General features: G+C 46.6%; 2 protein-coding genes across 6 annotated transcripts in view; one reads left to right on the top strand and one right to left on the bottom strand.

Moving 5' to 3' along the window:
• The window catches only part of RANBP10 (RAN binding protein 10), a 137,874-nt gene extending 127,331 nt beyond the window's left edge, over positions 1-10,543 (bottom strand). The window contains exons 1-2 of one of the 3 annotated variants that reach the window (XM_054048893.1): positions 9,973-10,543; positions 8,854-8,965 (exon numbers count right to left, since the gene is read on the bottom strand). In XM_054048893.1, the coding sequence (XP_053904868.1) occupies positions 8,854-8,965; positions 9,973-10,177 (317 nt within the window). In that variant the 5' untranslated portion in view covers positions 10,178-10,543. Of the gene's footprint in view, positions 1-8,853; positions 8,966-9,248; positions 9,293-9,972 lie in introns of those variants that run through there. The other 2 variants (XM_054048892.1, XM_054048894.1) reach the window with 2 other exon arrangements.
• Positions 10,544-11,307: 764 nt separating this feature from the next.
• TSNAXIP1 (translin associated factor X interacting protein 1) overlaps positions 11,308-27,207 on the top strand; it is a 52,129-nt gene continuing 36,229 nt past the window's right edge. Inside the window, exons 1-3 of one of the 3 annotated variants that reach the window (XM_054049433.1) lie at positions 11,308-11,375; positions 23,745-23,835; positions 25,768-25,874. In XM_054049433.1, coding sequence (XP_053905408.1) covers positions 11,308-11,375; positions 23,745-23,835; positions 25,768-25,874 — 266 coding nt within the window. Of the gene's footprint in view, positions 11,376-13,881; positions 13,958-23,744; positions 23,836-25,767; positions 25,875-27,207 lie in introns of those variants that run through there. The other 2 variants (XM_054049435.1, XM_054049436.1) reach the window with 2 other exon arrangements.

Below are 27,207 nucleotides of genomic sequence, written 5' to 3'. Positions count from 1 at the left end.
AACTGTTTACCCTGTGTGCATCAGTGTTTCAACCGGTTTCATCGGCTAACGAGAAGCTGGGATGCTCAGCAACACGCCATTTTTCTAGTGCAGATGGGAGTCTGAAGGCTGCTAAATAAAAACAAACCATTCTATCAAGGATGCAAGGCCAAAACCAGTGCACAGGAGAGGGCTTGCAAATGAAAAGGAGACATGTTCCATACTGGCGACTGTCAGCCTGCTCGTGAAACTGACAGCATTGCCCTCTTGATGTTTCAGCACAGCCTAGCAGAGACAATGTGAATTCAAACCCTGAGATTGGATGATTAACACCGAAAAAACGATCTCAAGTTCAAAGGAGTACACTGTGCTACTGTCATCATGGCTTATTTGGAGAGCTGGTGCTCTGAAGAGGAAGGAAACCTTTGCTTCTGTCTCTATAAGGCAGTTCTCAATGGTGAGAGATTAAAGCATGATTCACAACAGGACTATCTAGGCTTCACGTTGGGTTGAACTCTCACATATTGTGACCATCTTACAAATACAGCGACTAAGGTCAAAACACACAACGATCTGCTCAGAAAACTGGCCGGAATGAAGTTGGGCACCAACGCCCAAACATTCTGCACTTCAGCCTTGGCACTTTCATTCAGCGGCGGATATAGCGCTCAGTATAGGCTCGCTCATCTCACACAAAGATGATCCACGTACAACTTAATCCACCACGCATATTATTTCAACTACTCCTCTACCATGGTTACCAGTTCTCTACAATATTGCTCCGTTCAGTGTTCACAGAGAGGAAGGCATAGCCAAGCTAATGATGAAATTGCGTGATATGCCACATCTACTGTTAATTAAAGACATGTTTAATCCACCGCATGGTCATCTGCCCTCCCTGTCACCTGTTGTGGATAAGTTGACCAGGAAAGGGATTTACAGTAGAGGCTGCATGGCGAGTTTCATGGTCCGCAGAGAAAGTGACAAATAATTGGACCCACTCAATGCAATTTACCGCAAAGGCAATGGAGCCTTCTGAACTGGTTTCATACCAGACATGGAATTTGTGCTGCAGCAGAATTTCGGTGGTGTTTTGGAGACCGTCCACTATGTCAATGTGGCCAGCCACAAACCATGACACACATTGTTGAGGACTTCAAAATGGCAACTTCCTGAAGGTCTTTGTGCCTTGAACATCGTAGATAAGAACGCTGTGGCTTTGCTTGACCAGATTGCATATGCCAAATAAACAAGTGCCTGACCAGGTAAACCAATCTTCAGTAGGACAAGAGAAACCAGTCCAGCACAAAACTGAAAGCCATCCCTCACTCCATGTGCAGCGTAGGGCATTAATCACAACTGCACCAAAGCCAAGTGCTCTACAGTGAGCTAACAGGAGGAAGCCAGATACAAGGCTGAGGTTAGAAAGGTCTTGCAATTGAGAAAGGGTAAAGATAAGACACCCTTGCTTTCTCCGCTTCCAATGGGGTTTGCTCCATCACCTTCAAAACTTGCATTGTCAGTGCTCACCACAAGCTTTTCTTCCCAAACACATTCCAGAGATCCCAGCCCCCAGAACACCAGACCACTATTAAATTCAAGCTCTGCTTTCAGTAGTGCTCCAGTTGATAAAATCTTAGCAAAGTAATACTGCAGGGCACAAAAGAGCGTTCAATGCCACGTATTATCAGTTGAAGTGAGGGTTACAAAGAAACCTAAAGCCTGTGTGCACTTCAGAGCAGCGAAGGATTAGCACAGAGTAGTGAATTCAGCCACAGTCAGCAGCAGACCTAGGCAAGATTGTTTGCGAACATATTCACAATCAGAACTGTGACTCCATTCTACCACACTCATTCCTTTTTGGTCATTTTGCCATGAACATTCCAGTTTTTTTCGATTTGCTTAAATGTCTGAGGAGCAACTTCTAGTCAGGCAAACGTCAGTATTAGCATGCAAATGAACATTCCCTCTCAAAATGCTCCCACGGCCACCCCTGTATGTGCTGGCTGCTTGGGAATAAGGATGTCAGAGACAAGACTAAAGAGAGGGGGAAAGCCAGTAATTTGAAAACATGGAAACATTAAATAAAAGCGAGGGATCATTCAGCACAAGCAGCTGCGGGGAATGATTAGGCACCGGACAAAGAATCGTGAACCTGTCCAGCTGCAAAAACACGGAACTAGCATGGCCAGGCAATGGATCGACACCTAAGGACAACCATGCTGTAAAACCCCCACTACTGAAAGCAGAGGCCAGAGAGATGGATCTGCTGGCATCCGGGAGCCATCACAATACTGTCTAAAGGCAGCTGACGGGGAGAGCCATCAGACCCACCACAAGCTAAAAAGAAACAAAGTTGGCAAAGCAGCACTGCAAGTGAGGGAAAAGGGGGAAGGAAGCAGAGATGACTTGGTATAAGTCTGCTAGACAGCCAATAAATCTGGCCTTTATATTTCTCTCTCCTTTAGTCATGAAGAAACCCAGCTATTTTTAAATCTGGGGTATAACATACTTAGCCAAATATGATAATTATTCTGTGCAACAGAGGACAAGAAAATATCTTAAATGTCCCAAAATTGACTAAACCAGCTTAGCTCCTAAGCTTCTCTGTAAACTGTTCCTCACCCTGTCCCTGAAAAATTCCACACTCCAAGGAGCTCTTCAGACAAAGTTCCTGTTTACAGGTGTAGTTCAGCCAATCCGGGGAGCAAATGCATTGAGACTCTGTGACCAATCAAACTGCTCAAATAGATACACACAGGAGCAAAGACACAAATAGTTCACAAAAACCTCAAAGTTATTTGCAAAGCCTACAGGCTAAACAGTTATGAATGTGACACTGATAAAATCGTGATCTGTTTGTGGACGGGTCATGAACAGAAGAGTCACCACAAACAGCTCTGCTAAATAAGGTAAGCCACCGGACACGTCAGGAATCAAGCCATGCTAACTGCTGATGCTCAAGAGCACGCTAGGATGACACAGGAAGTTCAAAGGCCAGCAAGTCTTAGGGGAGCTTGGAAGAGCCAGTCTGCTGCAATTGGTCACAACTCAGAGCCTGGAATGTGGAGGGAGTAAAGCTGAGGAGAGTGGGTGAACCCGACAGGCTCTAAAATGGGCAAGGGTTCCTTAGGGGGCACCAGGCAGTGCTCTTTGAATATTGCACTTTGTTTTGTAACATCCACCTGGGACCCATGCCAATGTTTACCAATGCTTAGACAACAGAGCAGTCTAGGGATGGGGAAGGGCAAGGAAACACGTCTATGTGGCTTCTCTGTGCACATGCAGTCCCCCAGCAGAGCACCTTTAGAAGACAGCTGTATTAAACAGTACGGAAAGACAACATGGAGGGAAGCTGCTCTGTTAGTGGACGGAGAACAGTGCTGTTCTGCATCTTGGTCAAGAGCTACCAACAAGTTTTCAGTTCTTGCCACCTCCAGAGTCTCCAAGAATTCAGCTCTGTCTAGGGTCCAAAGAGCTTATTGAATGAGAACAAGTGTTGTGAAAGTTTGTTAGCCCTGCCTCCCATCAATATCACCTTATCACCATCAGATAACCCTAGCATGATAGCAGCACTAGCCCAAGGCACATCAGTCTCTGGCGCCAGTTCATAAACTCCCCTTTATCTAAAAAGTTATTGTAGAAAAGCAAAATTTGGTGCCATGTGGTAAAATAAAAGCTAGTAATCTGACTCCCTCAGAATGCTCCTTTTATACAGTGGAATGCTCCAGAGCGGCCTCTACCCCATTGCCTAGCCACATATGTTGGCAAGTGCCACCACTTTACTTAGGCCTGGCCATGGAGTCTTGCCATAATGCCACTCACTACAGCAGTGGTCCCCAACCTTTTTCGCCTGGCGGGTGCCAGACAACAAGACATGGAGGACTATGGCGGCGGACGAGCATCCGCCAAAATGCCGCCGACAAGCGGCAATGTCAATAGGCATCGCTGCCGAAATGCCGCGTCGCCGCCAAAATGCCGCCAAAAACTGGTGGCTTTTCGGCAGCAACGCCTCTGGATGACGCTGCTTGTTGGCGGCATTTCGGCGGATGCTCGTCCGCTGGCCAGTACGCGGGTGCATTTAGACGCCATGGTGCCCGCAGGCACCGCGTTGGGGACCCTTGCACTACAGCCTACGGATCAGAAAAGTCACGTCTCCAATGCAGTTAATAAAACAAAGTAACCTCGTTCATGCTAAGCAAAGTCATATTCAGACATCCCCATCCGAAACCAAAGCAAACTTACTGAAACTGGTTCTCCCAGCATCCTAACCCAGTGAGCAGCACTACATATCCCTCATCCCATCATCAAACTAAATGGGTGTCAATACAGCAAGAAACAGTACGTTTAAAGACCTACAAGCTACAAAGCTGAAATTATGGATTTGAAGTAGGGAGCTTGGAAACAAGCTTCAAGAGTCCTCTTGACCTGCTTTCTAAGGGATTTCAGATATTGTTGGAACACACTTCTTCTCTCCTCCTTATTCAATTCTGGTATTCCACTTCATTAAACTGAAGTCATTAGCATCACAAATGTACCAAGCACTGACAAGCTCAGTAGCAGTATAGACACATACACCGGACCAATACTCTAGGCCCCAAACCAATAGTCTGAAAAGTAAAACATTAAGGATGAAACAAAACCCACAAAAGGATGTTCTGAGTTAGTGGGGTTGTAGCAGCCCTATTGTTTCCGGGTACCACAGCACAATTTAGCAAAGGGTCCCAGACCTGAGAGATGTTACATACCCTGGGAGGTCTTTAAAAAGTCAGCGCAGTATGCATAGTGCTGCACAGCCTCCGATACAGGATCCGGTACTGCAATGCCTAGGACAAGCAATCTTTATGGGTGCTGTGGCAGCCACAACACAGAACCTACATGCTTTTGTGGCTTTAGGTCTCGGCCTGAGCACTCTCAATGCAGCTGTGCATCTAATTTCTCCCTCCTCCAGCAACAGGGAAACAAGCACAGACATGCCTTCGACATCAAAACGAGGCCTTGGCAAATTCTCCAGCACATTGTTTTGGTATGGTGTGGTCGTGTCATCACCATAGGCTTAGTGTGACATTTGATTTTTACACCACTACAGTGTTGGTAGACATGGCTGCGTACGTCATAACATTATGATGGGAAATAATGACCATTATGGTGTGCAGCAGAGAAATGGCTTGTCAAGATCAAGAGCTCTGCTCTTGGGAGTCAACCAGCAAGTTTACGTGATTCTGCCGTCTCCACATGAGATGGACCTAGTCCACCTTAAGGACAAACTAACTGTGCCTTAGGGTGCTATCATAATATAAATATTTACTCCTCCTACTACTACTAATGCAGTCCAAATTGGAATCCCTACCATGGTTGGCAATTTCCTGGGGGGGGAAAAACAGTTTAGGACAGGATGGGTTAAACTGGGAAACTTGGAAAAATAACTGCATCAGTGTCCAGCAAATTCAGCAAGCATAGAATGAATCTTTTCAAACTTTGGATACATCCAGTCAAAACTGAGGACTAGGCTTGGTCTATCCACTACAGAAGGCTGCATGGCCAAATGGACCTGGACTGGAAGTTTGCAACTCTACATGCTTCTGATTGCTTAATTCATCAAGCCTACAATTCTGCACTAATGGTGTTTTCATGTAATCAAATGTTTTCGACTGCTGTATACACAATATTGAAAACTGAAATACGAGTCATAACATGCACAACTTCTTTGAGAAAACGCCACATCAAAATATATAGACATTTCTATATTCAGTACATATTAGTATTAATCCTAATGCATTTTACTTTGTTTGTACAATCATAAATTAATCTACAAATCTACTATCTTATGCAACCACAATTTGAATATGTAACTAAAACTAAGTGTAACATGGTGTGCATGAATGGAACAGTTTTTAAAATAGAAAATGCCTTGAACTGGGATTAACTAGTTTTTCACTGGGTGATAAAAAACCCCTCTGGTAAATACCATGCCATCCCTAGCCCCTATGATCCAAGCTGGCAGAAGGCCCCTATGAAGCTCTTTTGATAAACAGTCTCATCTCCTGATTTCAGTCCTCACTGGTGAAAGCAGCACCCTTCCTAAATGAGAAACCATGCCCATGATTTGATTTTGATTAGGTTCCTCACTCTCCTTCCCACAATCCCCTACACTGCCTTGTATCCAATGTGTCCTCACACCTGCACAGGGGTCCTGTATTATACCAATTTCACCCTATATCGTTCTCCCCTCTGGATAGCTACACTTGTGCTCACACTTCAGCCAACAGAAAATACTTGTACAGCAGGTGGGCATCAACTTCCTCCTGGCTAGCTCATCTACACAAGCCAGGTGATAAGAACCAGATGTAACAGTCTCCATGCTTGCTAACCACACAACACTACATTAGTTTTTCCCCTCTCCTCCTAACATCCCTAGCAGAATCCCATGTCCCCCAATACATCCTTTAATTTTGCTCCCAGAAAAATGCTTAATGTAGTGATAAATGTACAACAGAGGGCTGGATGGGATTCAAACTAAGTACTCAACACTACTCACTGAACTTCCTCTTGGAGAATATCGAAAAGTGACAACATTCACGTTCTGCTTCTAATACCATGGACACAATGTACCACCTCTGCTGTGCTTCCAGCCGTTCCTGCCCTATGGAGCATGACATTGGATTGGAAAATCAATCCAAAATCAGCCCATAGGAACCTATGTTATTTCAATGGCTAGATTTAATGGGAAGAATAGTCTGATCTTGGCATTCTGCCTCCAGCATTAGGATTTCCCAATCCCACAGCTGTTGCCTGTCACTAACCCCGATGGTGTAATCGGCCTTCAGAAAACAACCTAATCAAGTGGAAATCCAGGGCCCGGACTGATGGTAGAAGATACACAGATCCAACCCACATTCACAAAGGCCTTGTTTTCTTCCCTTTAGATAGCTGCTCTTCTCACTGCACATGGATAGCTTCTGGACAAGATGACTGACCTCCTCCCAGAGCTCAATTACTGCTATTCCTTTTCATCCAGCAAACGTAATAGTTGAAACATAAGGTTCAAGCTCTTCCAGAGCTCGGATTTGGACAGCACTGCCCTTTACTACACTTCCGAACATTGAGGGCTAAAGCCAGCATTAGAAGTAGGATTTGTATCAGAATATTAGTCACTAAGCCAGCCCTGAAGTGTCCTGATTTCTCAGTTGGGCCTTCCAGGAAGCTGGCTGGTTTGTGTGAATAAAGCTAGGGAGCGTCTACACTTGAAACAGAACAGTGGCACAGAAGCAGTCCAGCACCTGCACTACTTTAGCACTTCGGTGTAAACATCCCTACAGTGATGGGAGGAGTTCTCCCACTATCCAGAAAGGCGGTAGACAGGTTGTCAAGGCTTATTCCGCACTCTGGCACTTCAAGTGTAGAAGGTGGGGGCCCGCAAGGATTCTAAAAATTAATACTGGCCACTCCAGGCTTGTAAACTCCCAAGGTTACAGCTTCTCTCTAACCTTGGATGGGTAGATGCTGCCACCACTCAAATGCAAAAAAACAAAAAACAACAACAACAAAAAAACCTTCTGAGAACCCAGAAAGGCACACTTGGGAATTCCTTCCTGTGGGGTATCCTCAAGGTAAATTTTATTAAAAACAAAAAGAAAAAAAATACATCTGGAACTTAGGCTTTTTGCTAGATCAAAAAAAACTATTACAAAAATTAAGCATCAAAATAGCTCTCTTGAGGTTCAGCTTAAAGGTTACAAGCAAAACAAAAGCAACTGGGGTTAGCACAGAGGAGTCCACAAGCCAAAAAGAAATAACCCTAATCATGTCTTCCCTTCCCTGATTTACTTACATATCTGGGGTTTCGGATAAGCAATCTCTAGGTATGAGCTGATCGTTTTTCATACCTGGCTTAAAGTTTCCTACATCATAGTTCAGCCCTGTTCCTGCTCTGCATCTCCTCTCCTCTCTCGGGAGAACAACAGGCCGACAAAGGGAAAGTTTTTCCCCCCCAGTTTTAAAAAGTTCTAGCCCTCCCATTGGCTCTTTTAGTCAGGTGCCCACTTCCTTCTTTTTACCTATGGGCTTTTTTAACCCTTTACAGGTAAAGTAAGTAGAGAACAGCTTCCAAGAGGGATTTTATAGCTAACTGGCTGGGTGTCCACAAAAGGGAGGTCCCCTCCCTCTCGTCTATCACACAGGTCAACAGGAGAATTGTTCCGTCGACCTAGTGCAGGGATTAAGTCGGTTTAACTAAGTTGCTCAAGGGTGTGGATTTTTCACACCTATGAGCAATGTAGCTGGGTCAACCGCACTCTAGTGTAGACCAGGCTCTACAAAGTAGCAATTCTCAGTGATTAATGACCCATGTCACTCCCTCATTCACTCACATTCCCCTAACTGTTTAGCAAAGCTTCCACATATTTTGACATGAGTGAATCCTTGAAGGGAAATACTTCAGTTTATGGGCTGTCCCCTCCCAGACTTGAGAAACAGAGACAATTTTCCATTTTCCCTGAAGGTAAGTGATACAGAAAACCAGTCCAGCTATCAAGGATGTTGCAATATCTGTTTATTCAGTTCCAGCTGTCTATTAGTTATTCAGACATTACTGAAACAAAGGGAACACTACGGAATTTCAAACTGCATTAGAGTCTTAGTACTTCTCAAGTTGTCATAATTACCCATACAAAACAGTATAGGGAGCAGCTACATTCCTATATGTATTATTGGCTTGCCACCTGTTGACTACACAAACATAACAACTCACCACATATCTGCCTATTATAAATGTCATCTGAGTGACCTCTAACCCTTCCAACAAGGGAGACTGAGCAAAACAGAGCTAGTAAACACATATAAAACACTGGAATCAAATTAGAGCAGCGCACTTACCCATCTCTACCTTTACTGACAATCTTCACTTCAAAGTAATAAATGCCACAAGCTGCAGGGATGGGGTGTGTAGCCCTGACTGATGCAGCATCTTTGTGATTTTTCCCATGACCTAGGAAAGAGTTGAATAATGAGTACTTCATGAGCGCAAGGTCCTAGGCCCTTCGTTTCAAAATAACACCACATGAACAGAGCAACAGCAAAATTCATTCTGCATCTGAGAAATTAGAAGATGACTCCTCAGTCAGTTAAAAAAGACACAAGCCTGCACTGCCACCCCGTAAATAACCTACAATATGTGCTCCTGCAGCTTTCCCTTTGCCCACCCTCTCAAGGTGCTGAGAAAAAAGCATAATGCTACCCCCGGTTTTGAAATCTCAGCACCCAAAACAAACCAATTGTGCAAGATGAAGATGACATCAGTGTTTATTAGGCTGAGGGGCGATGGTATGCTCAGCTCTCTCTAGCTATTCTGGAAAGGCAGCCTCCATCACAGTGGGGAGGGAAGAAACACGAAATCGTGGGTCTTAGAGCTCTGAACTTGAGTGGTTTCCTATGAACTGAAGTACCCAGGCGGGAGCCCTTTTAGCCAGCATTGTGAGGGGCTGGCAGAGACAACAGGAGACCCTACGGAGGCAGAGCCTTACAGAGGAGAAGCCAGGCCCCCAGCTAAATGACACCGCAAAGTGTTATATAAGGCAGGAACAAGGGGGTTGGGCTCAGCGCCGCTTTAGCTCTCCCTCGCCCGGGGAAACCCGAGGGACGGCTCAAACCCCAAACCTCCCCCCTCCCCACAAAAGTCAGAGGGGCAGTTCGGCGGGGTTTGTGGTAACGACTGAGATGGGGGGGGGGTGGACACACGATCCCCGAACTACCGCCCCTCTGCCCGGCCCGGTTCCGCTCCCCCTCAGCGGGGGCCGCCCGGGCAGGGAGAAGCCCGACTCCAGGTCTGCCCCCCCAACCCCTCCTCCCAGGGAGGCGCGGGCTGCGCCCAGGCCCCCGCCGCGCCCCGGCTGCCCTGGACCAGCCCGGTGCCGGCTCCCCCCGGCCCCAGCACCTCGGGCTGCCCCGAGGGCGGCCGGACTCCCGGCCCGGGGCTCCCGGCGCGGCTGCCGGCACCTTTGTAGTGGACGCGCAGGTTGCCCTGCGAGAGGCCGATGTAGTTGTACTTGTCCTTGGGGCTCCAGGAGCGGGGCAGCGGCGTCTCGGCCTGGTTCACGGCCGGGTAGAGGCGGCGGAGGCGCTGGCTCAGCTCCTGCTCCTCGGGCGGGCACGGCAGCCCCGCGTCCCCCCCGTGCAAGCTCCCTGCGCCCGGATCCGCCATCTTGGATTCACTATTGTGTCACCGGACGGGGAGCGAGGCCCAGCTCCCTCCGCCAGCCAATGGGCTGCGGGCCCGGCCACAATGGGGCCGCGGCCCCGACGGGAATCCGAGTCCGCTCCCCACCCCTGACAAGCCGCTTCCCGCACGCCTGGACTACAGCTCCCGAGAGGCACCGCGCCAAGCGCCCCGCCTCTGCGCTGTGGCGCATTGCACGCTGGGAAAGAGAGTGCGTCATAGCTGCTGTCCACATTGGCAAGGCGGCGCAAGACACTACAAGCCCCAGAATGCCGCCGGAGAGCCAGGCACGGCGCCGTGTTCAGAACTGTGCCCCGGGCATACCGGTGTGGGGACCCCCATAACCTCCGTCCCGGGAAACACCCTCTCCCAGGGCTAAACCCCGCCGCACACACCAACCCTGGTCCCGCAGGGTAACTACCCCCTGCGTTCTCCCCTATAGCCCGCCCTCCTTAGGGTACCCCCCGCATCCTCCTCCCCGCCTTGCCTAACGTACCCGCCCTGCATCCTTCCCCCACACACACCTTGCCTAAGGTACCCGCCCTGCACCCTACCCCCGCCTTCCCCCGAGTACCCCCTGCGGGCTGAACCCCTCCCCCCAAGTACTCCCCTACAGCCTGCCCTCCGCCTTCCTTAGGGTACCCCCCGCATCCTCCTCCCCGCCTTGCCTAACGTACCCGCCCTGCATCGTAGCCCCCCGCCCCCCCGCCTTCCCCCGGGTACCCCCTGCGGGCTGAACCCCTCCCCCCAAGTACTCCCCTACATTGCCCCCAGCCTCTCCCAGGGAATCCCCTGCGGCCTCTCCACCCCCGCTTCCCCCCAGTACTCCCCTCCAGCCTGCCCTCCGCCTTCACCAGGCTATCCCCCTACAGGTATCCGGCTCAGCGCTTCTCGCCGCCTTGCCCGGGGCGCACGCTGGCGGGCTAGGTCAGCTCGGCGGGGACACCTCAAGCGGGCCCAGTCGTCCCTACCGACACCCCGCCCCCCAAGCTGGGCTCTGTCACCACACGGGCCCCGGCCCCACTCGCTCGGGCGGGCGCGCAGCCCTCGGTCAGGCGGCCGCCGGCCAGCTATGGCAGAGGCGGGGTCCTGGCAGGCGGGCGGGGCTTGTCTCCATGGTGACCGTGTCAACAACCCCCGCGCCGTGTCTGCGCCCGGCCATGGCCCTGGCCCCTTCGCTTGGGTAAGGTCGTGGGGCGGTGGGAGCCGGGTCAGCGCCGGGGGCCCGGGGAGGGCCCGAGCCTGCGCCGCGGGGGCGGCGAGCCGTGCTGTGGGCCGGCCGCTCTCGGCCTGAGGGGAGACTGGAGGCAGCTCCCGCGCCGGGCCGCGGGGTTCGGGAGCCACAGTTCCTCGGGGGCTTGGTTCAAGCAGGGCGCGCCAGCCGCGGCCGAGGAGGCGCCGCGCGGAGCGGCCCGTGAGCCGGGCAGGACGGGACGGGAGTAAGGCCAGGCCAGGCCAGGCCTGCGGGAATTGCTGCTGGCACTTGGAGGAGCCCTTCCAGCCCCACAACACGATGGGCACCGTTGGACGGTCCCGCCTAGGGGAAGGCTGCGCCCCAAAAGTAAAAATGGTGTGCGCCGTATTTTAAAATTCGGCATATTTTAGTTGTCAACGTAACACATCAGTTTCAGTTATTTGCATACTGTATTTCAAAATACCGGGCAGCGAGAATGTCTGGAACAATACAGAGACACACAAAACAAGACTCGGACATGTTTTTTGACAAACAGATTCCTTATTAGGCATATTAGAACAGAACTTTGGGTAATAATTCATTCAAACTACAGTACAGAAACGTATTTCCCAACCCTCCCAGAGACAGTGCAAAGGCTTGGGGGGTAAGGGGTAACAGAGGAGCTGAGAGAGAGGGAAGGAGCCTGGAGGGTTGTTGGGTGTGGGTGGGAGAAATATGGAATGGGGTTTTTTTCAGTGGGGGGAGGGATTGTTTGGGAGTTGGGGAGCCTCCCCCATGCAGACTCTGGCTGACCCCTAGCCTCTCCCATTCAGTCAGGCACATTTGCCCTGCACCCCCCTCCCCCCAACTCCATGTGGCCCTGCAACCCCTGTCCCCTTCAGCCCCTGGCTCAATGCTGTCATATCACTAGCTCCTGAGCCTGCACCCCTGTCTGTCCCCCCCACTAGCAGTTCTGAACCCCAGTCTGTGACATATCCCCCAGCAGCCCTATGTGCCCCACTCTGTCTCTCCCATGCCTCCTCACTTGGCCCAGCTATGAGGAACACAGCTGCTGGCTGGCTGCCCTCTCTTCTGGTGCCACAGCAGCCCTTGGTGGGCGAAAGGTGTAACTGCAGCACCTCTCCAGCAGAATCTATATTCTGTGGAGAAAAACATCTGCAGGGGGACATGAATTCTGCACGTGCACAGTGGTGCAGAATTCCCCCAGGAGTAAATTTAATATTAACACCACCTTGGGAGGTCTTTCGTCCCATATACTGACCACGCCTGGCCCTGTTTAATTTGTGAGATCTGATATTATCACAGATCATGCTGGCCATAGGCTCCTAATGAAAGATAGTTGGTATGCAGACATATTCCTATTGCAATACTTCAGAATATCTCAGTCTTATGCCATAGGTGATAGGTTTTGTCCTTTCAATGTATAACATTATCTTAGCCACAATTATACACATTTACAATAAAAAAGTACATTCTTTAATATTTTTATTTAACATTTCCACTGTTTATAATTAATTACCTTTACAAAGTCTGAAGATAACATTTTTCTCTCTACCAATCTTTTCCATGTAGTAAGCATTGCTTTTGCTTTCCCTGAGCCTGGCTTTTTTTGTTTGCTTCCTAGTTTGGAATAAGCCTTATTGTCAGCCTAGTTCTTGCAATCGTTTTAATAGTTAAATGTGGCTGTAAATAGAGGAAGCATTTTGATTTTGTTTCAGCTTTGCATGAACAGTAATCTCTGCTCTCTTAATTTCATTTTGAAACAAAGTGGTCAGTTAAAAACAATATAGGTACTTAGAACCCCAAGGACATTGCCCAACCGGATTCTATTCACATTTTGGGCATGTACTGTTATATGACATTAGTAAAGGACCTCAAAAAGAGTTGCTTTCTTCTAATACGGAACAAGGAACTTTATTAAAATTAAGAAAATAGGTTTTGTTGGGTTTTGTTTTTTGTTTGTGTTTTTTTGTATAAACAACCTGTAACAAGAAATAATCTTTAACAAATTACCCAGATGAGTCACCAGCTTCACAGCTTTATGACTGAGAACAGTTTTGTCCAGTTGATTGATCTGGATTATCACATCCCTAAGATGTAGACTCTGGTTCAGTAGATTTAGGATTCTTCTGAGTAGAATCCTACCTATTCACTCCAGGCTCCAGCTGTGCTGAGAGTGCTATTGCTATAAGGGAAACATTCATCTGTATTTGGAATCAGCTGTGTTGGTTATCGGCCGGTGGTTCTTCAAGCTTCTTTGTACCTCTGTTAGCCTGAACCCATGCAGGGTCTTAGGGTGCAGCTTCGTCCATTGACGACTGGAGTTGTCCAATATCTTTCCTAATTCCATTTTATTTGGACTGGGTCTCCTTGTTTAAGATTGGGTAAGTGTTAGGTGCATTCTGATGTTTAAAGGATAAAGCCTGAGATTTTACCTTTGGCATCTCTACCTCAGATCCTTCAAGCAGAGCCACTTGGGATGAAGGTTGGCAGTTTTGTTCTGATCTCTTCACCCATAAGCAGATGATCTGGACTTACCCCACTGTCATCTACTCCTAGCGACATCCCTGGTGCATATTCTGCTATTTGTTTATGATGCTCTTTCTCTGACTCCCCCATCAACTAAAATGTCATCCATATGAACTTCCATTCCCTCCCAGCCTTGGAGAATCTCATTCATTTTCCCGCAGGAAAATTGCCGGGATGCTTGTGATGCCAAACAAGAGGTTACAAAAATGATACCTTTTGAACTGCATTATAAAAGTTTTCAGCTTGGATTCTCTTCCACTACCCAGACATCAACATTAGTGAACATCTTGTTGCACAAGCTAATCTGGAGATTATAGTCCCTACAGTGGAGAGAATATACCTTTCCCCTTTTACTGCTTCACTTAGCCTCTTTAGATCTATCCATGGATGTGCCCATCATTTCCATAACAGGTGTCACAGGGACCTACCACTCTTAGGGCATGTCTACACTTACGGCGGAGCGATCGATCCACTGTGGGTCGATTTATCACGTCTAGTGAGGATGTGATCAATCAACTGCCAAGTGCTCTCCTGTCAACTCCGGTACTCCATCAGAGCAAGAAGCGTAGGTGGAGTCGATGGAGGAGTGGCAGCAGTCGACCTACCGCAGTGAAGACACCGCGGTAAGTAGCTCTAAGTACGTCGACTTCAGCTCTGCTATTTTCGTAGCTGAGGTTGCGTAACTTAGACCGACTTAGCTCGCCCTCCCCTCCCCAGTATAGACGAGGCCTCAGTTCAGTAATGGCATAGTGTGCGTTATTCTTCTCCATTCTGTATAGTACTTTGCTTTGGGAAACATTTGGGTGGGCACCCTCTATGTTCTGTTGAATGCCTATGGGGGACAGTCCTAGGAGGTTATTGCAGTGGCCTGCATAAACAAAATATTTTTAAATGTTTTAAAGTTCCTATAGGGTTGTTCCTTCACCCTGAAATTTCGTTTATTTCACATGAATCAATGGAGGTAGGAAATGCAATTTTGGAATAAACCTATAATCCATGTAATCTAGACTACCCCAATGTCCAATATGATGATGGTATGCTGAGTGCTTTGATGGTGAATGTTTTTGAATATTACCATTTCAAGACACAAGTTCTATGTTTAAGATAAGGGCTCACTTTAGAGACACTATCAAAGAGACCCTTTCTGTTCTTTATTCTGCAATGTGGGTGTGACCTTTTACATACTATCTATGACCAAGGCTTTGCTCTGATTTGTTAGTGTAGGATCTCAGGACTTGTCTTCATTACTGCACTAAATCGGTGCTGCAGCACTGATGTAGCATGTCTGGTGAAGATGCATTACGTCGACGGGAGAGCGCTCTCCTGTCAACGTAATTACTCCGCCTCTTCCGCTGACATAGCACAGTGTAGATGCCACTTTAAGTCGATGTTAGTTACGTATCTCAGAGGGGTGTTTTTTTCACACCCCTGAGCAACATAACTTACATTGATTTATGTGATAGTGTAGACAAGCCCTCAGTCTGCTGTGCTGCTGCTAGATTTTTCCTTTAATAAATAATGTAGCCCCATTTTTAGTGGAATGGTTAAGAATGCCACTCAGGACTTAACTCTCCCTTCTGGTGTAGGTATTGGCAGGGTTTCAGAGCAGTGCTTAATGCTTGCATCAGGTGTGCTTCAATACATAGGAAAAACAGGGTGTGATAACCCTTGGAAAATTGGCCAGTTCTGAGTAGATGACTTTGGTCATTTGGCCACCTGGCTTCTTTATACTTAGATTAAAAACCTTTCAGGGCAGGGTTCATCTCTTTGTTATGTCTAGTACAAAGGGGCTTTGACCACTGATTGGAGCCTCTAGACCAGTGGTTCTCAATCTCTTTACCATTGTGGGCTGCATATGCAGCTCTCTGTGTGTTATGTGGGCTGCAGCCACACAGTATATATACTACCTGTATGGCCCTGAGGATGTCACATGGGCTGCAGCTGTGTGCTGATTGGACCGCAAGCAGCCCATGGGCCGCCGGTTGAGAACCACTATTCTAGACATCACCACAATGCAAATAATAATATAATAAAGAGTGGATGCTACCTAATCTGTGCAGTTTGGGACGTAGACTAATGGGGTGTGATGTTCTGGGAATGAAAAGGGTTTCTTGAAGGTGGTTGGCTCAGGAGTGGAATGAGTTTCGACTCATTTAACCTCCTCATTGCTGGAAACTCCCCTAAATCCCATAGATATGCACATTCTCAGTGCAGTTTCCTAAAGGCTGAGTGAGAAGGATGTTGTGACGGCCAAGACCATAACAAGGTTCAAAAAAAGAACTAGATAAAGTCATGGAGGATAGGTCCATCAATGGCTATTAGCCAGGATGGGCAGGGATGGTGTCCCTAACCTCTGTTTGCCAGAAGCTGGGAATGAGCAACAGGGGATGGATAACTTGATGATTACCTGTTCTGTTCATTCCCTCTGGGACACTGGACACTGTCAGAAGGCAGGATACTGGGCTAGATGGACCCTTGGTCTGACCCAGTATGACCGTTCTTATGTTCTTATGAGTGTAGTCGTCACCATCCTTAATGTTGCTTTACAATAGTTTTTCATATTTAACTATAATTAGGAAAAGAATTAGACTGAGCAGGCTATCTTAGGTTTCATGGGTTTTTAAATGGCTTCCATGATCCACCTTATGGTTCCATAAAACTTGCAACCCTGGTGAACTACTTCTACTTACGTTACAGCAAAGATTTTGCAGTCATAAAATGACCTGATTTTCCACTTTTTATTCTAGGGATTATACTACACAAACAAGGTAATAAGCTTTGAATTAAGCTCCAGGGTCACAGGAGAAGGAGTTGATTGATTCATGAGCTATTTATGCACTATTTGATTGCTTTAATTTACTGTACATTTATAGCTGCAAGTGTGTTTATAAAGCTATTGTAGGTATCATTACCCTGGGCTTGAAAAAACATGAGTATTAATATTTTCTAAATTTCCTGAAAAACACGATTGAGAGTGAAACAGATAGGAAACAGCTGCAAGTTTTAATCAGTATTTTGGTAAATGATCCTAGAAAAAAACCTCATAAAAAATCCCATGAGTATGAGAACCAAGACCATTTAACTCCCTATTTTCATTCTTCATTGCAACGAGATAATTAGAGGGATATCAACCAACTCTAATTATACCAGGATTTTGCAGATACTTCTTATTAGTAAACTCATGAAAAATCTGTCAAGAGTGGTTGAGAGACCCAGGATGCAAGTAACTGCAATTATTATCTGGTAACACCACTATCACTGAGACTGAGAAGACTTGTTATAAACAGCCTTAGATAACAGCTATAAACAGAAACAGTCTTTAAGATTAGGAAATCAGGGTGGAGGGCTAGAATACAAAGCGCTCCTGACCCATGAATCAATGCATCATACATTCTTCAACAACAGCCTTTATGGCTTCCCTACAATTAACTAAATATCTTATTCTAATAGTTTATTGAAAAGTTAGTTATCAGATATTTCAGGGACAGAGTTCTGCTGAATTAAGGGAGATTATAATGGCACCCAGTGGAGATGACAGGATTTGTAGAAAGCAACAGAGAGTCCTGTGGCACCTTTAAGACTAACAGATGTATTGGATTTGTAGAGTGACCTCAGAAGCCAATCTTGCTTAGCATGGTAGATTTAAGACGCAATCCTGAATCCAGACCACCCCAATCAAAAGAAGGCAAAACCCAACCAGATTACAAAAGCAAGATGAAACCAGACCTGAAGCAAAAGGCCACAAGGGATTCTAGCAGCTGTCCATTATCTACCTGTCAAGGTATCCTGGGGATCAATATCAAAGACTTCCAAGTGATGCCTAAGAAAGATGAAGTATAAATTAAATGTAAAAAAATGTTTAATGCAATACACTACTACTCTGATACAACGCTGTCCTCGGGAGCCAAAAAAATCTTACCGCGTTATAGGTGAAACCGCGTTATATCGAACTTGCTTTTATCCGCCAGAGTGCACAGCCCCGTCCCCCTGGAGCGCTGCTTTACCGCTTTATATCCAAATTCGTGTTATATTGGGTAGCATTATATCGAGGTAGAGGTGTATTAGGAAGTAAGTTTTAAATGCACACAAGACAGTAAGTTCCGAATTATAGAACTCATAACAGTTTATAACTTGAAACCTATACTTTTGCTGGAACATTTAAATTTTAACATAACAGGAATTTTTTGAGTTCATATATTTGCTTCTCTCTTCCACCATATATTCTTATCTATTTGTATTTACAAAATATTGATATTAAGTTACATGTGGAGTATCTTACATGCACCCTAAAAGTGACTTGTTATTTTTGCTCGCAGTAAGAAATGCTAGATGTGTGACCAAGTTTGCAAATGCCCTGTATTGATTTATGTAACTCTTATGCTGACCTGCTCTTTCTGTTCACTTGCATTTTCTTTGGTATTTAGTTTTATTTACATCCCAAATCAATGTGTGATTGTTTACTAGCGTCAATTTACAGAACTTCAGCTGTAGTGGATGATATGAGAAAACTAGACTTTTACATGTAGTAAAAGCAGCCTTCATTAAGTGAAAATTGTGGGTATTGACCTCTTGCCTCTACAGGATCGCTCTCTATCGGACAGTGGCAGAAAAACCCTGTCTCAAATCAACTAGTCTTTCTTGTAGCTCCCGTTTTGCTAAACATTGCTGTGCTGACATTATAACGAGCAGATTCTACCTTTTGGATCTAACCTTCTGCACTGTAGTCCAGGATACAATTGTTATCACGTGTGGAGAGGATCTAGACACAGCTTTTTCACTTGTGGGTTTCTTTAAATATATTTACATTTCACATGGTATGGAGCATGGGATTTTCCATACCAAACTATGGGCAATCTAGTCTGAGATCCTGCTTCTGTCAGTAAGAAGAAGAAAACCCAGCATGCACCTGGCCAATAGTCCAGTGGTGCATCTGAGAGAAAAATGCCTTCCTGACACTTGTGGCAGCTAGGTGATAGCAGCAATCCAATCTGAAGGCCCAACCCTGCAAAAATCTGAGCACGTTCTCCAGAATGCTAAATTCACTTAATTTCTATTGAAGTCACTGGGGATTGAGGGCGCTCAGTGCATGGTTCAGGCTCATGGTTAGCTACAGGTGTGATTATATGATTTTACATCTCTGGATAGTTAGGATCCATTTTGATTAAATAAAGCAGTAAATGCATTAAAATTGCAGTTCCATGATCTGATTGCTACAGATCCTTAAAGATGCAAGTTATTTCATGTTTTATGGCCTGTGATGTACTGGAGATATTCAGAAATGTTTCCAGTAGCACATAGCTGCAGCCTTTGTCTATCTGCCAACAGTATCTCACCACTTTAACAATAACGTAGGATTTCAAAATATTGGAGACCTCTTTTCTTCTTGGCACCTACAAAAGTGTTGAGAACAGATTTTCTGAAGCAATTTATTTACTAGACTTTTAGGTTTCTAAAGTATTCCCAGTTAAAAGTCTTAGGCTGCTTGTACATTTATGAACAACACACACTAGCATGATGGGCAGTTATCTTAGGGTAGGTCCAGACTACCCGCCGTATCGTTGGGTAGTGATCGATTTATCGGGGATCGATATATCGTGTCTCGTTAAGATTGCCCATAGTTAAGACACGATATATCGATGCCCGAACGCGCTCCCTGTTGACTCCGGAACTCCACCGGAGCGAGCGGCGGTCGATCCCGCACCGTGAGGACCCAAGGTAAATCGATCTAAGATACTTCGACTTCAGCTATGCTATTCACGTAGCTGAAGTTGCGTATCTTAGATCGACCCCCCCCCCCCCCCCAGTGTAGACCAGCCCTTAGCAAGCCAGTAGCCTGGCCATTTTCAAGTTTTTTGTTGGCATCGTGGCAAAGGAGAGCTTGAAAGGGGGTTTAGAAGGAGGATAATGAGGTAGCTTTGCAGATGTACATCTGCGCTCCTCCCAAGTGTGAGGGGTAGCATGAGAAAAAGCACAAGGGTTCTTGTTTGAAAATGTAAAGAGTGAGAGGATGGAGGCTGGCATCCTGATCAATGGGAGTCGACATCTCAGTAGTGAAAGATGATAGGTAGAATGGGGGTAGGTCATGAAGGGCATTGAAAGTTAAGATAAGTAGCTTACTTTTGATGCAGTTGAGAAGGGGGAGCCAGTGGAGGGATTCAAAGAGAGGGGTGACACATAGTGACAGGCTAGGAAAGTGACCTTTGCAACAGCATTCTGAAGGATTGCATAGCATTTGTCAAGGCCAGAGAAAAGGCGGCTGCAGTAATGATGAAAGTTTTAGCTGTATGGATAGATAGGAAAGACCATATCTTAGAGATGTTATGCAGAAAGAATCTGTATGATTTCGGCATAATCTGGATGTAAGGACCTAGAGAGAGAGATGAGTTCAAGATGACTCCCAGGTTGCAGACCTGAGTGACAGATCAGTGTTGTGCCAGTGTGTGACAAAGTGACAATGCAACTTCATTGAAACATCCAGAAATAACCATAGTTTTGCTGTATCATGGAGTCAAATAGGCGGCAACCCTATTTCCCCAAAAGATGTGAGTGCAGCTGTATTTTTACCCCTCATAAACTCTGCATTTGTAAGCAACTGGTCTTGGAAGGAGTGCTCCTGGTTACACCCTCTGCATATCCAACCCAGAAATCTTTACTAGTGAATCCAAAAAGTGATTAAGGGGGCATAAAATGAAAGCTGCCAAAGAAAATTACACATTACAACCAAAGGTAGCAGGATGCCAACTCTGAGAGATGAGTGGGTATTTGGTCAGCAGTGGGCTTGAATTCATTGAATCTTCTCTGTCATAGAATCATAGAATATCAGGGTTGGAAGGGACCTCAGGAGGTCATCTAGTCCAATCCCCTGCTCAAAGCAGGACCAACCCCAACTAAATCATCCCAGCCAGGGGTTTGTCAAGCCTGACCTTAAAAACCTCTAAGGAAGGAGATTCCACCACCTCCCTAGGTAACCCATTCCAGTGCTTCACCACCCTCCTAGTGAAATAGTGTTTCCTAATATCCAACCTAGACCTCCTCCACTGTAATTTGAGACCATTACTCCTTGTTCTGTCATGTGGTACTCAGGGGTGAAAGTAACTTAAAGGATTTACCAGTACGCAGGAGTCCTGAGCAGGGGGCGTGGCCTCAACCAGAAGAGGCGTGGCTTCAACCAGAAGAGGCAGGGCCTTTAAATACCCAGGCCTTTTAAATCAAGATTTAAAGGCACCGGGGCTCCGCCTGTGACTGAGCGCCCTGGGGCCTTTAAATCACCCCCAGAGCTACCAGCTGCAGAGGCGGCTGGGAGCCCCGGGGCTCAGGGGCGATTTAAAGGGACCGGGGCTCCGGCCGCCACTACCGCAGCGGAGCTCCAGGCCCTTTAAATCGCCGCCGGAGCCCTGCTGCCGCTACCCCTCATTCTTCTCTTCTGCAGACTAAATAATCCCAGTCCCCTCAGCCTCTCCTTATAAATCATGTGCTCCAGCCTCCTAATCATTTTTGTTGCCCTCCACTGGACTCTTTCCAATTTTTCCACATCCTTCTTGTAGTGTGGGGCCCAAAACTGGACACAGTACTCCAGATGAGGCCTCACCAATGCTGAATAGAGGGAAATGATCACGTCCCTCGATCTGCTGGCAATGCTCCTACTTATACAGCCCAAAATGCCATTAGCCTTCTGGGCAACAAGGGCACACTGTTGACTCATATCCAGCTTCTTGTCCACTGTAACCCCTAGGTCCTTTTCTGCAGAACTGCTGCTTAGCCACTCGGTCCCTAGTCTGTAGCAGTGCATGGGATTCTTCCGTCCTAAGTGCAGGACTCTGCACTTGTCCTTGTTGAACCTCATCAGATTTCTTTTGGCCCAATCCTCTCATTTGTCTAGGTCCCTCTGTATCCTATCCCTACCCTCCAGCATATCTACCACTCCTCCCAGTTTAGTGTCATCTGCAAACTTGCTGAGGGTGCAATTCACGCCATCCTTCACATCATTAATGAAGATATTGAACAAAAACGGCCCCAGGACCGACCCTTGGGGCACTCCGCTTGATACCGGCTGCCAACTAGACATGGAGCCATTGATCACTACCCATTGAGCCCGACGATCTAGCCAGCTTTCTATCCACTTTATAGTCCATTCATCCAGCCCATAAGTCTGTAACTTGCTGGCAAGAATACTGTGGGAGACCGTATCAAAAGCTTTGCTAAAGTCAAGGAATAACACATCCACTGCTTTCCCCTCATCCACAGAGCCAGTTATCTCATCATAGAAGGCAATTAGGTTAGTCAGGCATGACTTGCCCTTGGTGAATCCATATTGACTGTTCCTGATCACTTTCCTCCCCTCTAAGTGCTTCAAAATGGATTCCTTGAGGACCTGCTCCATGGTTTTTCCAGGGACTGAGGTGAGGCTGACTGGCCTGTAGTTCTCCGGATCCTCCTCCTTCCCTTTTTTAAAGATGGGCACTACATTAGCCTTTTTCCAGTCATCTGGGACCTCCCCCAGTCACCAGGAGTTTTCAAAGATAATGGCCAATGGCTCTGCAATCACATCCGCCAATTCCTTTAGCACCCTCAGATCCAGCGCATCCGGCCCCATGGACTTGTGCTTGTCCAGCTTTTCTAAATAGTCCTGAACCACTTCTTTCTCCACAGAGGGCTGGTCACCTCCTCCCCATGCTGTGCTGCCCAATGCAGTAGTCTGGAACCTTGTTCGTGAAGACAGAGGCAAAAAAAGCATTGAGTGCATTAGCTTTTTCCACATTCTCTGTCACTAGTTTGCCTCCCCCATTCAGTAAGGGACCCACACTTTCCTTGAGCTTCCTCTTGTTGCTAACATACCTGAAGAAACCCTTCTTGTTATTCTTAACTTCCCTTGCTAGCTGCAATTCCAAGTGTGATTTGGCCTTCCTGATTTAACTCATGCATGCCTGAGCAATATTTTTATACTCCTCCCTGGTCATTTGTCCAATCTTCCATTTCTTGTAAGCTTCTTTTTTGTGTTTAAGATCAGCAAGGATTTCACTGTTAAGCCAAGCTGGTCGCCTGCCATATTTACTATTCTTTCTACACGTCGGGATGGTTTGTTCCTGCAACCTCAATAAGGATTCTTTAAAATACAGCCAGCTCTCCTGGATTCCTTTCCCCTTCATGTTATTCTCCCAGGGGATCCTGCCCATCAGTTCCCTGAAGGAGTCAAAGTCTGCTTTTCTGAAGTCCAGGGTTCATATTCTGCTGCTCTCCTTTCTTCCTTGTGTCAGGATCCTGAACTTGACCATCTCATGGTCACTGCCTCCCAGGTTCCTATCCACTTTTGCTTTCCCTACTAATTCTTCCGTGTTTATCAGCAGCAGGTCAAGAAGAGCTCTGCCCCTAGTTGGTTCCTCCAGCACTTCTACCAGGAAATTGTCCCTTACACTTTCCAAAAACTTCCTGTCAAGTGAAGCAGAGATGGTCAACAGGATTGTATTTAGAATTTACTGAGTCTAGAAGATGGAGACAACAATACTAACCTACTCCAGCCACATGGAGCTCTGAAATTATAAGTGCTGAGTATTATTGGTAGCAACAAATGGGGAGATGTGATGTGAAAAAGATGCAGACTTTCACAGGCATAAGTAAGTAACCTTGCCCCTGGATTCTGCCCTTTTCCATTGTTATCACCCCCATCCTATTAGGAGAGCTCACTAAACCACTGGTTTCTGTAGCATATTGGGTTCCAGCTAGTGATGATGGAATTACGTATCTTTTGTTGCCCAGTGGCATTCAGAATAGTATTTTGGATGTTGTTGCACATTTTTTGAAATGTATGTTTCTTTTCCTGCCATTACACAGGGCACCTAGTCTACCTTCACCTGAGACTCCAAATTACCAAATACAGATTGGTAGTCTGAAACGCATCCTTCCGAAGAAACGAAAGACTCTGGTGAGTGGAAATATACCCACAGAGCACCTAATCTTTGTCAACCTGGGGATGCTTTGGCAACTTGCCAGAAGCCCAAGGCCATGCCAGGCACTTATAAAATGAAGCAAATTGCAGCTGCGCTCATCTCTGTGCAAGCCATAGAGGCTACAAGTCTCAGCATGCAATGCTGCAATCCCTGGCTTTTCAGATCAAGAAACAGTATTGCAGGCTGGAGACTTCGAATAATCAATGGCAGATTTTTGTGCGTCAATTCTCTTCTCCTCTTGGCTGGGGTTTTTTTTAGTATAACCACGATATGGCAGACAACCAAAGCCAGAATTTGGCTGATGCAGTAAACAAAATGAGACCTGACATCACATGCTATGTAATCATGATCTAAAAGCTACTTAAAAGAACATCAGTTCCTTCAAAAGTGGCAGTCATACTGAGTAAAATAAAACCTTAACCTGCTTGTAGAAGTGTGTCCCATTAACAGAGAGCAAACTCCAGAAACCCCATATTATTGTAGATAACTTGGGAGGGCAGGAGGAGATGGACAAGTCACACATTGTTTCTTAAAAAACCCAATACCATTGTGAGAGTTTAGTGGCACTCTGGGAATGCATCAGCTCCTGGAGTGAGCTGTATATCCTACTCATAGCACAGTAACTCTCAGTGCAAACTGTACTGCTTTGTTCCTAGAATTGGGAAGTCATTTCAGCACTTTTCTCACAATACAATATATTTTTTAAGTCTCAGTAAATTGGAATCACAATGCTCCACCAGTACAATTTCCCCACTTTTACTGAGGTCAGAGGGACATTTAAACCATCACAGGATCATGTTTGGCATCCTGAGATTAAAACTTCCCCCAGAGTTAACTCTTTATAAAGTTTCCAGACACAAGGAATTTGTCTTAGACAATCAGAACCCCAACTATCCCGTGATAATAGTGAACATAAAGAGTGGCAAGTCAACTCCTTCAACACTTTTCTCCAAAGAAATAATGATTTATGGAAGTCAGTGTGTCACTGAGAAATCCTGCAAGATGCAGCAGTGGGAAAGTTCTGAAATGGCTGGGAGGCTTTCAGAATTCACCACAGGGGTCTGCTTCTTTTTTCAGAAGCAATTTAGTTTTTTGAAAGGAAATTCAATTTTATTGGCAATTGATTCTTTTCTTTAGGGCTCGCCTCCGTTAGGCAGATTTGCATCCATGGTGCTACATCCCTGCAAACCCCCAGTGATGATGTGCTGCATAAAGACAACTGGGGCTTGCATGGATGTGACATGCTCTGGTTCCAAATGGGTAAGCAACCCCAATACGCGCTGGGCTTTCCATCAGCACAATACAGCTCCACTGAGGGGTTGCATGGGGCAGCTCCCCCAGTGCATAAATCCCTAATGGAGACAAGGCCCAAGTGAAGCATCAAATTCTGGTTTCCATACAGATTTGGAAGTTAAACCAGAATGCTGCTTTGTTGACATGATATTTATTTTGCAATAGCACACAGAGTCCGCAGTCAGGATCAGGGGACCATTGTGTTAGTCTGTGCTGGCGCCTCCAGACATCCCTGGAAACACATGGCCCTTGCCACGAGGAACATGCAGTCTAAGGAGCATGGCCCACAGCCACCAGGGGCTTCTTTACACACCAACTTGCGCTAGTTTAATTAACTAAACCACTCAGTGCATGTCATTTTCTTAAAAAAAAAAAAAAAGAGAGAGAGAGCAAGAGAGAGAGAGAGACAATAGTTCAACTAGTCTTCGGATGTGGCTAACCCCAGCTGAGAGAAAGGGGTTTTCTGGCACCTTCTCTTTCCTGAGTTTAACTGTCCCTTAAGATCCTTCACTGGTCCATCTGTGCTTGTTCTAGAAAGGCACCTGATTATTCTAACCCCAATTAGACCCTGGGCACAGACGGATTCACAGGTGTGATTTCTGCTTTTCTTTCAGGCCTATCGGTTTTCTGTTGGAGGTCGTTTGTCCACATGGCCTGCATATGCATCTGGGCAGGCTATCCTACAGAGTCGGAAACCCTGTTGTAGTCCAGAGGGGAGAAGGTAAGACTAGCACTTTATTATTAAAAGTGCTAGGAAAAACTGCACCATACAGCACTGAGTCTGGGAAATAGGCCCAGGACGTTCCAGGGTAGCAGAAAGTGGGCTTGTCTACCCCAGGAATTATAGAACAAAATCACCACCGTGCTACTCAGCTGCATCAGTGGGAACTCTAGTGTGGGGTGCTGGCAGCATCCCTAGGGGCTTTAGGTAACAGACAAAGTGGGGCCAGTTCTGAGCTGCAGCTGTGTGGGAAACTCCAAGGGTTTGTTTAATAGTCATTGTGGGCTGTGCTTAATCAAAAACTAAAACTGGTTCTTAAGCTGAAAATGTCCTTCAGTGTCGATGCATTGCTTCGCATTACATTGGGTCTACCAGAAATTAAGACAGGTTAGTCTGCATCAGCAAAAACAACAAGGAGTCCTTGTGGCATCTTAGGGCATGGCTACACTTGCAAATGTAGAGCGCTGTGAGTTAAACCAGCCTTCGTAGAGCGCAGTAGGGAAAGCGCTGCAGTCTGTCCACACTGACAGCTGCAAGCGCACTGGCATGGACACATTTGCGGCACTTGCAGCGGCATTGGGAGCGGTGCATTATAAGCAGCTATCCCACAGAGCACCTCTTCCCATTCTGGCGCTGTGGCTTGTGGGAAGGGGGTGAGGGGTGCGGGGCATTCTGGGTCCTGTCCCAACGCCCTGTGATGCAGCAGTTTACATCCCAGCAATCCCTGTGCTTCTGTCCACATTTGGCGCCATCTCTCAACATTTTCTGTACTGCGCGCTCTGTCTTCCCTTTCGGTCTGCAGGAATGGAGCCCGAACTACTGAGAAATATGCTGACGAGTCTCTCCAGCACGTCACGTTAAGGAGTTACTCCTTAAGATCCAAAGTGACAGTGAGGACTCCGATGATACTATTTACTCAAGTAACGCATACAACACGAGATTGCTTGTGGCATTCATGGACACCACCGTGGAACGCCGCTTTTGGGCTCGGGAAGCAAGCACTGAGTAGTGGGATCACATCATCCTGCAAGTCTGGGATGACGAGCAGTGGCTGCAGAACTTTCGGATGAGAAAAGCCACTTTCATGGGACAGTGTGAGGAGCTCATTCCCATCCTGCAGGGCAAGGGCACGAGATTGAGAGCTGCCCTGCCGGTGGAGAAGCGGGTGGGTATTGCAATCTGGAAACTGGCAACTCCAGACAGCTATCGATCGGTCGCTAACCAGTTTGGAGTGGGAAAGTCGACCGTTGGAATCATGTTGATGCAAGTTTGCAGGGCCATTAATCGCATCCTGCTCAGAAGAACTGTGACTCTGGGTAACGTGCATGACATT

This window comes from Malaclemys terrapin, chromosome 14 (genome assembly GCF_027887155.1).
Source record: "Malaclemys terrapin pileata isolate rMalTer1 chromosome 14, rMalTer1.hap1, whole genome shotgun sequence".
Classification (NCBI taxonomy): Eukaryota; Metazoa; Chordata; order Testudines; family Emydidae; genus Malaclemys; species Malaclemys terrapin.
This window is presented reverse-complemented; position numbering and strand designations above follow the sequence as displayed.